General features: G+C 43.9%; 1 protein-coding gene and 1 long non-coding RNA gene across 2 annotated transcripts in view; one reads left to right on the top strand and one right to left on the bottom strand.

Annotated features, from left to right (window-relative positions):
• AP1G1 (adaptor related protein complex 1 subunit gamma 1) overlaps nt 1-13747 on the bottom strand; it is a 390402-nt gene that overhangs the window by 234045 nt on the left and 142610 nt on the right. Inside the window, exon 5 of the mRNA XM_086945529.1 lies at nt 748-875. Coding sequence (XP_086801655.1) covers nt 748-875 — 128 coding nt within the window. The remainder of the gene's footprint in view (nt 1-747; nt 876-13747) is intronic.
• Nucleotides 4793-12841, top strand: LOC147677828 (uncharacterized). The gene is made up of 3 exons (XR_015302457.1): nt 4793-5181; nt 5433-7320; nt 10541-12841. It is a non-coding gene; the product is annotated as an uncharacterized LOC147677828 (long non-coding RNA).

The following is a 13747-nucleotide window of genomic DNA, read 5'->3' as shown; positions in this document are numbered from 1 at the left end:
ATTCACAATCTTCTTCAAAAAGTAAAGATTACGCACAAAATAGATTAATAACGGCTTTCTTTCTCACTAAATGGAGCAGTGGGGGTCCTTCATAAACAATGAAAGCATGGTAAAATTATTCAGAAACATGTGCAGCAAAGCTCTGGTAAACTAGAGTACTTTCCATAACTGTTTCTGAAATATTGAGCAAAAGCAAGAAATCCAAACCGTAGAGAGAAAATCATCTCAGAAAAAGCCCGATTCGTTTTCCAAGTTACTATCTACTAACTAGTGCAGTGCTGTTTTCAGAGCATTAATAATAGGCAAGCAATCTGCATTGCCTTAATTTTCAAAATACAGTCTAGTTTTCCCTAGGCAGTGGGAGCTGTGGCTAAATCGTTCATTATGTTTTAAGTACCATACTTTTTTCAATTAGCTGAAAAAACTAAATAAAAAAACCTTAGACAAATTAGTCTGAGATAGCCTTTAAAGTGTGCATCTGTATTAGGAGAGATCAATTTCTTTTGAAAATAATTATATTCGAATAAATACAACGTAAGTGGTCTGAGATCCTGCACAAATGTGGGACGTTTCTACAATTTGTGACTAATAATGAAGACCCTGTGACAGAATTTAGGTAACCACAGACAAACATGCGGATGCTCCTCTCAATCTCAAATGTATAATTCTAAACCATCGATTGACTTCTCACCAGTTACTTTTAGAACTAGATCGCTCTGCATGTAATTAGTTCTATACCCTACTTACTTGACAGTGTTGTTGAATCTTGTGGAATTCTTCATAATAGCTGTTAATGCGTATCCCCTCGTAACAGGTGTTGACATGTTGGATACAAGAACACTCTCCAATATATCCAGTACCTCATCTTCAGTCACCTACACAGATAGGAACACCATGTAGCTATGAGCAGCAAGCAAGTCAAAATCGATTTGTGTCAACATTAATTCTCACCTCACAATTTGCTAGAAATCACATTCCCATAAGGGATATGATGATTTGAAGTGGGTCTACATTTCCTCAATGCATTTCAATAGGCAAGGGGAATGAGTTCACATCAAATTTAAGGTGAGCTGCTTCTCCAGATTTCCATAGGCACTTACCTGGAAAGATATTCGGCTCACAAAGGCACCTTCTCTTCTACAATACATTATTTCCAATGGCAGAATATACACGCCATTTGAAAAATCCAGTAAACAGTGAGATCATTGTTCTTTTGAGTTTTTTTTATATTGTTGCTCTCGAATACAACGAGCATTTAAAGACACTGGCTCTTAGTCTTTCTCATTTAGATCACCTTCAAACAAATACTGGTTTACTTTGATGTAGAGAAATGGGGATCAAAATAGCTTTAGTTGGGATAATAATCTGAGGAACAAAACATGATTAATATAAAACCTGCTGAGGATGGGCATAAACTGGAGAGATGTGGATGCCATCTGAATGGTAAATGTATATGGGCTGAATGCACACAGTCTACGCTGCTGCACACACCTGCTTAGCAATAAACATTTAATTAGCCTCTTTAAAAGAATGAGGTGCATTCTCCGAGATTAGGACCTTTAATATTTAAAGAATAAGAACATGTTAAATTAAGAAAGAAGGCTGCGGTTTTCCTCTGGTCAGATATGTTGTGCTGTATGCTAGAATAGAAAGAACTGCTGCCTACCTTTATCATTGGATACCTCTATAGCATAGAAAATGAATGTTTGTTTGCTGAACCACAGGTATGGCCGATATATCAAGTGCAAGACTGATCAAGGTGGAAAAAACACATTTTCTGTTCATTATGATGTCAGTATTAATGGCGCTAGACATAGGGTATAAACCCAGTACCACAGAGATGGGGGAAATTCAACCAACAATACAAAGTTCTGAGGGAGAGCAATGTATATCTTTTGTGGCAAAGAAAAGTAGCAGGAATATAGGATTTTTTACCAACAGACTCCTAGAACACTTTTGCCTGGTGGAATACAGTTAATGGCTCTGGGGCACAACGTATATGTGCTGGGCCGATGTTAAAGCCAGAGTAAATCTTTCTTTGAGTGCGGCTGTCAGTGGGTACTGAGCAATATTCTGTATATGTTCCGTTTACAGCTGGTATTCTTAAGTGGCCAAACAAATGCACTCTAACAGATCATCAAGTCACTCCTTTTGAACACTTAAATATTTCTTGGTAGAGATGGTAAGCAATCAGTTTACTGTAGAAGGAGTAAGAGGTGGAAACATGTAGAATATGACTAAGTAATACCGTAGGATAATTAACGTCCAGTTAATACTTTTTTTGTGGCTTAAAAAAAAAAATATATATATATATATATATTATATATTGTTAAGTAAACGGGAGTAAAATAGCAGTTAAGAATAGCAAAGAAAATCAGAAGGTGCCATTCTCTTCTGCAGCTGGGCTACGAGCCAAAATATAAATTCAAGATCCCATGTAACAAATTAAGAAACAGTCATAAACTTAGTATGTTAAAGAGATCAATTTTGGAATCCAAATAAACAATGACATTGTATAAGCAGATGCACTTTGTTTTTCTTTACATAAGGACTAACTGATTTTGATTAGATATAAAAATTCAAGCTTTGGAGTAACCATGTTTTGATATGTTCCTATAGACATAGTGGACAGATCGGATCGAAAAGATGTAAGCGCAACTATGGTACTGTTTGCCAATTTGGGATTGATGTTTTAAAAGGCACTACTTACACGGACAACAAATACAGATTGTACCTGGGCATGAATATTCAATGGGTTAATCTGTCTCTAGTTATGATTGATGCATATCTATGAGAACAATAGGTACTGTTATCATTCAAGTTTACAGGAGAAATTTAATAATGCCTGTATGAACAGATGGATTAATGGAAAATATTTGTCTTAACTCTTGAATTTAAATGATATATATTATGAAAAATACTAGTCCAAGATGGCCACCATGTAATTGTAATTGTAATGAGATTTCTAGTGCGCATGGCTGCCCGTGAGCGTCCCAGCGCTAGCTGATGCACCAGATGGATCAGACGAGTGCGGAGCAGATGGTTACGGGAACAGAAAAGTCTTTAGTAACTTTCGGAAAGGCAGCAGATTGTGTTGGGCACGAAGGTCGAGTGGGAGGGCGTTCCACAGCTTGGACGCGTGATAGGAGAAACGCCGGCCTCCGGAGCGGGCTTCCTTGATCATGGGTATTTCGGTTAGATGAGCGTTCGAGGATCGAAGAGTTCTAGACGTGGTATGCAGGACAACAAGGTCCTTAAAGATTGACGGGGCTTGTCCATGAAGGATTTTGTGGGTTAGGCACAGGGCCTTGAAATGCACCCTTTGCTCCACGGGCAACCAATATAATGCTCTCATCGCTGGTTTAGCTGAACAACGGATCTTGGTATCAGTAAGAATCCGAGCAGCAGCGTTTTGCACAACCTGAAGCCTGGCTGTAACTTTCTTTGGAGCACCGAGGTATAGGGCATTTCCGTAGTCCAGTCTGGACAAGATAAGACCCTGTAAAGAAGCTTTCTTGACTGAAAAGGGAGCAGGGGGAGGATCTTGCGGGTGGTGCGTAGTAGACCAAGGCAGGTTCCAGCAGTTTATCTTGCCTGGGTGTTTAGGGTGAGGTTGTGATCGAGCCAAATCCCCAAACATTTGATTTCGGCTTTGGGGGTTGGAGGTGGGCCCATGCATGGGGGCCACAGAGACTCCGGGCGGAAATGGGAAAGGTTGCCCATCACCATTATCTCAGTTTTATCGCCGTTGAGTTTTAGTTGGGATGAGTTCATCCAGCTGACTATGTCCCCCAGGCAGGAGTACAGATCGATGGTGGGATTGTCCTGCCGACTGAGGGAGACAACCAGCTGGGTGTCATCCACGTAGGTCAGGAGTTTGATACCATACGGGATGACAATTCTTTCCAGGGGCGACATATACACGTTAAAGAGCGTCGGGCTCAGTGACGAGCCCTGAGGCACTCCGCAACATATAGAGGTCTCCCTGGAGATGAAGTCGCCCTCCGCCACCTGGAAAGAGCGGTTGTGGAGATAAGATTTTAGCCACGACAGTGCCGGCCCTGAGATACCAAGGTCTCTGACCTGCTGGGCCAGGATGCTGTGGTTAACGGTGTCGAATGCCGCGCTGAGGTCCAGAAGGATCACTGCCACTGATCCTCCTGTGTCAATGATCTTCCTGGTCTCTTCGACAACCGCTACCATCGCTGTTTCCGTGCCTTGGCCTGGACGGAATCCTGTCTGTGACGGTTTTAACAATTCATAGATTTCCAGGTAGTTTGATAGTTGGCTTTTCAGCCATCTTGCTAACGCAAGGGAGGAGGGAAATTGGCCTGAAGTTGGCCAAATTACTGGGGTCGAGGTTGTTTTTTTTATTAAGGCTTTGACTACCGCCTTCTTCCAGTTTGGCGGAACCGATCCGCTTTCTATAGAAGAGTTTATCAGCTTCACCATTGGTGCAAGAATGGTAGGAGCGACTAGTTTAAGGTGTCTGACTGGTGCTGGATCATGCAGGGACCCGCTTTTGAGGCATTGAAGGATGGGCCTTAGGGTTTCCTCACAGATGGGAGAGAACTTATCAAGATCTGTGTTCGGGTTCTGGGCCTGCCATGAGTGGATAAGTGGGGGGTCCGCAGGAGGAAGAGGGGAGAGATATTGGAGGATGTTTTGTATTTTTTGATCAAAAAACGTGGCTAACTCGTTACAGTGGTTGTCCGAGAGATTATACCATGTAAACTAGAATGTTGCAATACATTCCAAGTGGGTAGAAATCATGGTCATGTGACGATAAGTGTTTTCTTTTTTTTCTTATATATTTTTATTGGTATATACAGGATAAACATAGAACATAAAGCGTCTGGTGGTAATGGTTGGTTTAGACGGAAAACACAGATCCATTGGATGGATGCGTAGAGCTTTGACCCTGGTTGTTATACAGAGTATGTGTCTTTGTTTGGTATGGAGCCCTTCTGATATATTATACTCTTGTTCCATGTTGGATGTAGAGACGCGCTTGCCTATGGTGGTTTGCAGGTGTCCACGTGGGTGTCCAGTTTGGACCACATCGCTCTGCAGTGGTGTCCGCCTGGTGTGTTTCTGAGGGTGGTCGTGTCTGCCCCTCTTAGGAAGATCACCCAGTTGAGCCAGCTTTTGAAGGTGGCCTTGGAGGTGTCCTTCCAGTTTGTCAAAATTGTTTTTGTTGCCGTCGCGAGGAGAAAGTCAAGGAGGTTCTTATCTTCTTGGGTCGTGATTTCCTGTGAGATATGTGCTGTCACTATAGCGGTGAATGACTCTTTAAGGGTGCAGCCTAGTGTTTTGTTAGTGAAATCTAGCACCCATTTCCAACATTTTTTGACTTTAGAGCAGCTGAAGATGAGGTGTTCTAGGTCTCCTTTCTCTGATCCGCAGTTCCAGCATATGTCATTGTCCTTTAGACCTACAGATGCCAGGCGTGCCGGCGTCCAGTAGACTTGGTGTAGTATCCCGAATTTGGTTTGTGCGAGAACTGGAGATATCATGTTCTTGGATGGGGAGGCCCACAGAGTTTGTATTTCCTGTTCGGACTGTTTGGTCTCAGTTTGGCTTTCCCAGTAGGCCTTTTTCTTATCGTTGAGCTTAGACGTGGCTGGTCGGAGTAGTTTGTACAGCAGTGAGACTTGGTGGCCTATCTTGTTTATGTTCTCCATGAGCTGGAAGATTGAGGGGGTTTGTCTGTGTAGCTTTGATTTCGTTAGGGCTGTTTTTATGGCTAGGAAGTTGTAGAGTTCCATGTCTGGTAGGTTGTGTTCTCTTTGCAGGTTGTTGAAGGTGTTCGGCGTTCCATCATGTTCTAGTTGTATTGGGAAATGAATCCCCCTTGTTTTCCATGTACTCATGTCTAATGTTTTACCTATGTATTTAATCTTATTGTTCTCCCATAGTGTCTCCCACTGTGAGTTTTTGATGCTGACCTCCAGGTTGCAGTCTATCTTCAGCAGTGCTTGTTTCGTGAACTTTAGGATCAGGTTGTTGTTGAGTGATTGTTTGTTTGCTGTGAGTAGTGTGAGCGGGTGGTGTTGTTTAGCATGGCTTTCTCTATGGTTACCCACGTTGCTGTGTACTTTTGTCCTGGTATTAACCAATGTATTCCTTGACTGGCTATGAATGCAAGCTGGAAAGTTTTCAGGTCCGCAAGGTTGAGTCCGCCTAGTTTTTTCCCCAGTCTCAGCTTGCGGAGGCCTATCCTCGCTTTTTTACCCTGCCATATGAATTTGTTGATCATTAGGCCTAGTCTTTTGTGGAAGTCTTCTGTCATGGGCAGGGGGAGCATGTCCTCTAGGTAATTGACAATGGGTGTTATCATTTTGATGGGGTCTATGCGGCCCCACCATGTGATGAACTTGGGTGACCATGAATCTAGTAGGTCTTTTACTTTTCTCAGCGTCAGTGACTCGTTCAGTTCCAGAGTGGCCCTTAGACTTCTTCTGAATTGGATGCCCAGGTATTTGATTGCCTATGGCTGCAAAGCTAGTCCTATGTTCCCCATTGCCTTTCTGGTTGTGTGCACATTGAGTGGCATGCAGTCCGATTTGCCCTTGTTGAGTTTGTAGCCTGAGTGATTGGTGTATGTTTCTATTGTGTTCATGAGTGCTGGTAAGAATTCGGATGGATATTTTGTCAGAATTAGAAGGTGGTCTGTGTAGGCTGCAATCTTGGCTGTTGTGTTGTTTATTGTTATTCCTGTTATGTTTTTGTTTGCCAGGGTGTCCGTGAACAGAGGTTCTAGTGCTAGCAAGAATAGTAGCGGGGATAGTGGGCACCCCTGTCTCGTGCCTCTCTCTCGAGTTCGAACGGGGCGGATGGCAATTTTTGCGGTTGATTTTTTTATATAGCGCCATGACTTTCTTCGTGTACTCTTTCCCCAAGTTGTATTCTTGCATGCACTTTACGAGTAAGTGCCAGGAGACCCTGTCAAACGCTTTTTCGGCGTCTAGTGTGATGGCAACGGCTGGGTTGATTGAGTAAGAGCAGTGTTCGATCACCTGACATAGGAGTCTGGTGTTGTCATGCGACATGCGGGTTTTCATGTACCCTACTTGTGAGTTTCCGATTAGCTGGGGTAGTATTTTGTTAAGTCTGGTGGCTAGTACTTTTGCATATAGCTTGCAATGAAGGTTGATTAGCAATATTGGGCGGTAGTTTTGGGCCATTGTGGATCCTTGCCTTCTATCGGGATGACTATTGTGTTGGCTTGTGACATTATTTCTGTTACTGTGCCTTCTTCTGGGCAGTGATTAAATGCTTTAGTCAGGACTGGGCCTAGGAGTTCTTTGAACTTTTTAGGTCGAGCAGACCTACCCTCAATGCGTGAGCATTGAAGGTGTCTGCTTCAGACCTATTGTGGCCCGTTATTGAGAATGCTGGGAATGAGGACACCAATCTGTTACGAGCTCGCAGTTTTCACCGCGGGAGCGCGCGTCTGACCCGCGCTTGCGCAGATCAACTCACAGCCCCTGCTCGCACACAGCCAGCCCCCACCCCTCTGCATGCACGCATACACAGGCGCGCGTGCGCGCACACACACACACACACAGGCGCGCGCATGCACATGCAGGCATACGACACACATACAGGCTCAATCACACACAGTCACGCATGCGCACACACAGTCACGCACGCGCGCACACACACACTCTCCCCCTCCCCTCCCAGGCATACACACAGGCACGCACGCACTTCACTTCAGCCCTGGGCCCCACTCACCGACTGCGCTCTTCGGCGGCCTCCTCACGGCGCGGCGCGGCTCGTCTCCTCTTCTCAATTGGGCTCGCGGACCTCGGGAGGCGGGACTTCCGGTCGGCCGCGACCTGATTCGCTGGCCGGCCAAGAGCTTCCGGGTCGCCGCGGGCAGCGCGGCGGCACTCCGTAATATGAACTTGTTACTTCATAAGGTAATACATAGGGTGTTCTCCAAAGAGACTTACTTTTTTCATCCGCTTTATCTGATCTAGTTGATTTTCTTGGCTGCATCTTTGAGGCTTGAGATTCACCGTGCCAGGTAGTGTGCTTTTTTTCATTTTCAAATGGACGTAGGAGAAAGGTTTCTCTTTTGTTTAATAATAAAGCTTGTGGCCGGTGTGGTGAGAAGTACATCTTTGAGGACGACACTTGCACACACTTTGAAGTGGACGATTATCCAGCAACCTGTACTGGAATCGAATCTGCATATGTATGCCTACTGACGCCAGAAGGATTCTGGAAGACGAAAAATGGAGCCGACCTCCCATTCATGACCAGAGTCCTGCAAGCAAAGTAAGAACTAGTCGAAATGAAGTGATATGATCTGGTGGTACAACTGAAAAGTGTTTCAGATCCTCCTGGACATCTGTAGTTCCTTTAGTGCATGTCCTAGTGCTCTCTGGTGTCAGTGTCCCCGAGTGTACTGGTGCCGCTGCTACTGAGATCTCAGGGTTTTAATTCACAATCCTATCACAAGTGTGAATGAACGTAAGATTCAGGTACTTAGCTGTTGCCTTTCGCCTCCTATCAGCACTGGTTTGAGGAACACTACCGAGTCAGCACCCCAGATGAAAGGAAGCGGTTGTGTGGTGGCGCAGTGATTCCTCGTAGTGCAACGTCTTGTAGCGGATGTGGGTGCGTTCACAGGACCTCAGGTAGATTATGGGAAGTTTTAAGCAGCGTTGTCTTCAGGTGCTAGAGGACAGTAAGTTTAAGGGCATTTGTTTCTAATTTAAAAATACTATTAAGCAGAATCCTATTTAAAAAAGGCAAGGAACCATATTTTACTTTGAAAACATCGAGCAGTATAATCATTTACCTTGTGGCGCTGATCCAATCCTGTTATTATCCCTTCAGTTTTTAGTTCCATTGTATGTCCTCCGCTGGCGCCAGTTCAGCAACACACTTGCACCATCATATCATAAACTATTTTAAAGTTGAAACAGCCCACATGTAAAACAAATGTTGTGTGGTTTGGCTCAGCCTCCACGACTCTAAGGATACTGTGTACTTTTGGTGCATTTGAAATATTTCCATTTCCTCGATTTATTGCTGAGAGTAAAACATATAAGCTTGTATTATATGTTGGGAGGATATGTTTACTTGTGCAGCTTGATTCAGCAGATGGACTGTTGGAACACTGCTTGTTAGATTTACGTCGTCCTCCTTCTCCCTTTCATTCCCCTTAAGAACCGTACAATCGGGTGTTCTTGTTTATTTTCGCTTCCAATCTTTTGGTGTCAAGTGAGGCGTGATTCTACATTGAAGTAGGATATTTCACCATGTTAGTTGCCTTTCTTCTGTTTCAGGTCCTTTACCTTATGTGATCTCTCCATGCTGTCACTGATTTCTACCTGTCAGGGGCCTGTATTTTAGGGTTTTGTGAATGTACTGCAGTGTTGTGACAATGGAATGTCTCAGTTGCATCCATCTAGATATGTCAGCTGCTTTGGGTTTTCTGAGTTAGCCGAGAGTGCTGAGGCATCCCTGAGGATAACAGTGGAGCACAGAACGGCAGACGTCCACACAGGTTACAATAATTGAGACTGAATTTATGCTACAAGGGACTTGATAGTAGAACTGTGCTCCTTCAGTGTGCATCGGGTTGGTGTAAATCTGTTGAGTAGTTCTAGAGAAGTAAGCATTTAGAAAAGTTGGCTGAGGGGTGAACACTTACATCATTGCCATTTAAAAGCACAATTCACAAAATTGCGAATCCTGTCAATCAGATTTTATTTTTTCAACAAGTATGTGACTCACACTGTGGAAAAAAAATGACACAGCCATGTGGAGCACCTGATAGGTGCCTGACCCCAGAGGAGTGCCTTGTGGCTACCGAGAGGTCAGAATTGTGGGCTAACATTTTTTTGTTTGTTTTCTGGAATACAATTGATTTTAAGGAAAATCGCAACCGCGCAGCTGCCATTTTATGAGCTGCACAAAAGATAGCATTGTGAGCAAAATATCAAAATTTTCAACAAAGTTATGAATTTTCACTAAATAGAAAAAGTAGTAGGGATAATAGTTTTCCCTTTAAAAGGGGGAGAGGGTAATCCCACTGTATGCAGCAAATAAATGACTAGCTGGATGGGCTCCATTCATGAGTAGCTAGCAACAGGTTGGCTACCCAATCTCTGCGAACAAACGCACTACGGAAAGCAGCCCGTGTGACGCAGGATTTGGTGCCCGCAGTAAGAATACTGTAAGCAGTGGGGTTTGGCCACTGACAATGTGCTAGGCCTGGCCAAAGGCAAGGTCTACCGGCTACTGTACAGGTCTTAGTATTAATTATAAAAAAAATTAAGCCATTGTTATTTGTAATATCAATACATCTAAGTCACGTAAATACAACACACATTGCATTACAAATGCTATAGGTGTCACATTTGCGAAAGTTATAATTATTGGCAATGTAAATGACAAAGCTATTAATTTCGCTATTTTCAAAACCAACACATACATAAAAAAATTGTCATTTACAATACCAATAGCTCAAACTTTCCCAATGCGAGACCTATTGCATTGCAAATGCTTGTTGTAAAAGGGTGCTGTATAGCCCTCCGGTCCCGGTGCTTTGTTGTCTTTTAGTGCATTAATGGCGTTTGCTATTTCGGATTCCTTGAAGACTTGGTCTAGTTTTCTCGCTTCTTCATCTGGTAGCTTGGGTAGGTTGAGTCTTTTTAGGTAGTCTGTGGTGCCTGTCTCATCTATATTATTGTCCTTTCTGTATAGTTCCTCGTAGAACTCTCTGAAGGTTTGTAGTATTTCTGAGTGGCTTGTGTGTGTCTTGTTCTGCTTGTCTGTGATACTTGCTATGGAGTGCTGTCTTTGCTTGTGTTTGAAGTATGACGCCAGTATTTTCCCAGCCTTGTTGGCCTCGCACAGGTTGATTTGTTTGTACTTCCTGATCCACATACCTGCTCTCTCACTAAGGATTCTATTGTACTCATATTTCTTGCTTGTGAGGTTTAGGTGGAGGTCTGAGTTTGTGGTGTCTTTTATGTGTTTAGCTTCAGTAATTTGAAGTCCCTTTCTAGTTTGTTCAGTTGCAAATTAGCTTCTTTGTCTCTTCTGGCCTTAATTTCGATCAGGTTACCTTTTATGGTTGCTTTCAGGGCCTCCCACAGGCATTTCGGGTTCGTGTCTTCTGTGTCGTTTTCAGCTATGTAGTTTTTGATTGAGCTCTCAATTGTATCTCTGTCCTCTCTCTTTGCTAGCGTTATGTTGTTGAACCGCTATATGCGGGTAGTCTGGTCGTTATGTCTCCCTGACAGATAAAGGCTATTGCAGGAGTGGTCTGAGACCGTTCTGGCTGCTATGTCTGTGTGTTCCGTCAGGTGTGTGTGTAATTTAGAGATGAGAATGTAGTCGATTCTGCTGTAGGTGTTGTGCGGGTTGGAGTAAAAGGTATAGTCTCTGGTGTCTGGGTGTTGTAGTCTCCATGGGTCTTGTAATCGAAATCTATTGCAGATATTTTTCAGGGTATTGTGGGTGGCCGGTGGTCTAGTCTTGGAGTGTGACTGTCTATCTAGTGTGTGATCTAGGACTAGGTTGAAGTCGCCTGCGACAATGTTTAAGCTGTTTGTGTGGTGCTTTTCTAGCTTCCTGGTGACCCCCTCCCAAAATACTGTGTCATCTGTGTTCGGTGCATAGATATTGGTTACCGATATTGTTTCTTCTCCTCTTTTCAGTTGTGTGTGCAGAAGTCTAGCTTTGTTGTCGTGTTCTGCTCTTTCGATTGTTATCTTGGATTTGGAGCTCACTAGGGTGATTACTCCCCTCTTTTTCCCTACTGCTGGTGAGCAGGCTATGTGGCTTATCCAGCACGCTTTGATCTTGTCCGCATCTTCTGCTGATAGTTTGGTTTCTTGTAGGAGTATGATGTCTCCTTTTGTCTTTGCTAAGTAGTCAAAGATCTTCTTTCTTTTAACCGGATGATTCAGCCCTTTTACGTTCAGTGATATGACCTAGAGGTCGGATTGTAGTGTTGCTTTGCTATTCATTCCGATGTTGTGTTGGTCGCTGTGTTTTCAATTTCTGTGTGCGTGGGGAAGTATGTGCTGTGCCTGCTCTTGTTGGAATGGCCAGTGGTCATTGTGTGCTTGACTTGGTCCTGGTCTCTGTCTGAGATTGCGCTTGGGGTGTGGATATGATTTAAATGACGGACAGGACATATCTAACTGACAATACAAAACAAATAAACAAGACATAACTGAAACTCTCCCCTCCGTTCCCTTGTCCGTCCCTCCCTCCCCTCCCCCTTCCTACTTCTTTGTCGTGCTGGAAGCGTGCAACAGCAATGTCCTCTGCCCCCCGCCTCCCCGGGACTTTGTTTAGTGTGGTTATTGATCTTGTTGAAAATGGCCTCTCGTGCCCCCTCCCTCCAGTCTTTAGCTAATGGATTGCAGTACAGGTATTCCCATTGATCTTATCGCTTAGATTCTCTTAAAGGATAGGATTGTCTTTGTTTCTGATTTTTTCCGCTTCACGTACTGTTCAGGAGCTTGTTCGACAATCGCATGTTGTTCTGTTCGTTATATAGATCAGTTTGGTTGGAGGGCCGCACGTTGCTTTTGTTCGATGCAGATACGTTCATCGGTGTTCTCAGTGCTCCGTGTCATAGTTCCGTTTCTTTGAGTGAGGTAGATATGTTTGCTAGTTTGTGTTTATTTCACATTCAACTTTCCTTAAGTGAGGTAGGTAGGTCGATTGATGTGCAGGTTGTTCATTTTGTAATTCTGTTCTTTGTTGGGAGCCTTGTATGGGCCTTGTATGAGGTAGGTAAGTTAGCTAGTGAGTTCGATGTTAGGTATCCTTTCTATTTGGTTAAATTTTCCTGCAATGCTCTTCTTTTCGAAGATGTAGTCGCTAGTTCCATTTCTTGTGGTTCGGTTACGGTCAGGTATCGTGACAGTTCTGTTGGGTCATCGAAGATTAGGGTTGTGCCATTGTTTGTTATTCTGAATCTTGCGGGTCCGACGAAAGAGTAGGTGATGGTTTATTTCTTTAGATTTTCCCTTTGTGCAAGAAAGCCTTTTCTGATGTCTACTGTGGTTTTGAAGTAGTCCTGTGTTAGGAGGATCTTATTTCCTCGCCATATCAGGTTTGTGTTCTTTCTCGCTACTCCGAAAATGGCCTCTGTGTGGTGCGATCGCAGGGGCTTACATATTATCGGTCTTGGTGTTTGTCTGTTGCCTTGTTTGGGTGCAGGAATTCTGTATGCCTTGTTCAGCTCGAAGGGGTTGTCAAACTTTAGGTTAGTTAGTTTCGGGATGAGGTCCTGCAGCATAGCTACACAGGTGCCCGCTTTGTCTTTTCACCTTCTGGAATGCCAAGGATCCTTATGTTCCCTTTCCTCTGTCGGTCTTCGAAGTCGGCCGCTTGTTTTTGTAGATCTGCCGTTGCTTTGGTAATCTGTCCCATTGTCTTGCTCGTTAGTTGTGACTTGTCTTCAATGTCGCTCACTCTCTGTTCGACTGTGGATAGTCGACTGTTAGCTGTGTGGATGTCTGCTCTGCATTATGTCTGCTCTGCATGCCGCGAACTCTAGTTGAATGGCATCTGTGTTTTTTTTGGTTGATTTTGCTAGGTCGTGGACCTCGGCCAGTTTCTTGAGGATACTATCTAGTGTGGCGCTAATATCGGCTTTCTGTTTGAAGGGTGATTCTGGGGAGATCTCTGCTGTTGGCTTTTGTTGTTGGGTCGCTTTTCCGTCGCTTCTTGCCATGTTGTGCAGCCCTCTTGGTCTGTA

This window comes from Lissotriton vulgaris, chromosome 12 (genome assembly GCF_964263255.1).
Source record: "Lissotriton vulgaris chromosome 12, aLisVul1.2, whole genome shotgun sequence".
NCBI lineage: Eukaryota > Metazoa > Chordata > Amphibia > Caudata > Salamandridae > Lissotriton > Lissotriton vulgaris.
This window is presented reverse-complemented; position numbering and strand designations above follow the sequence as displayed.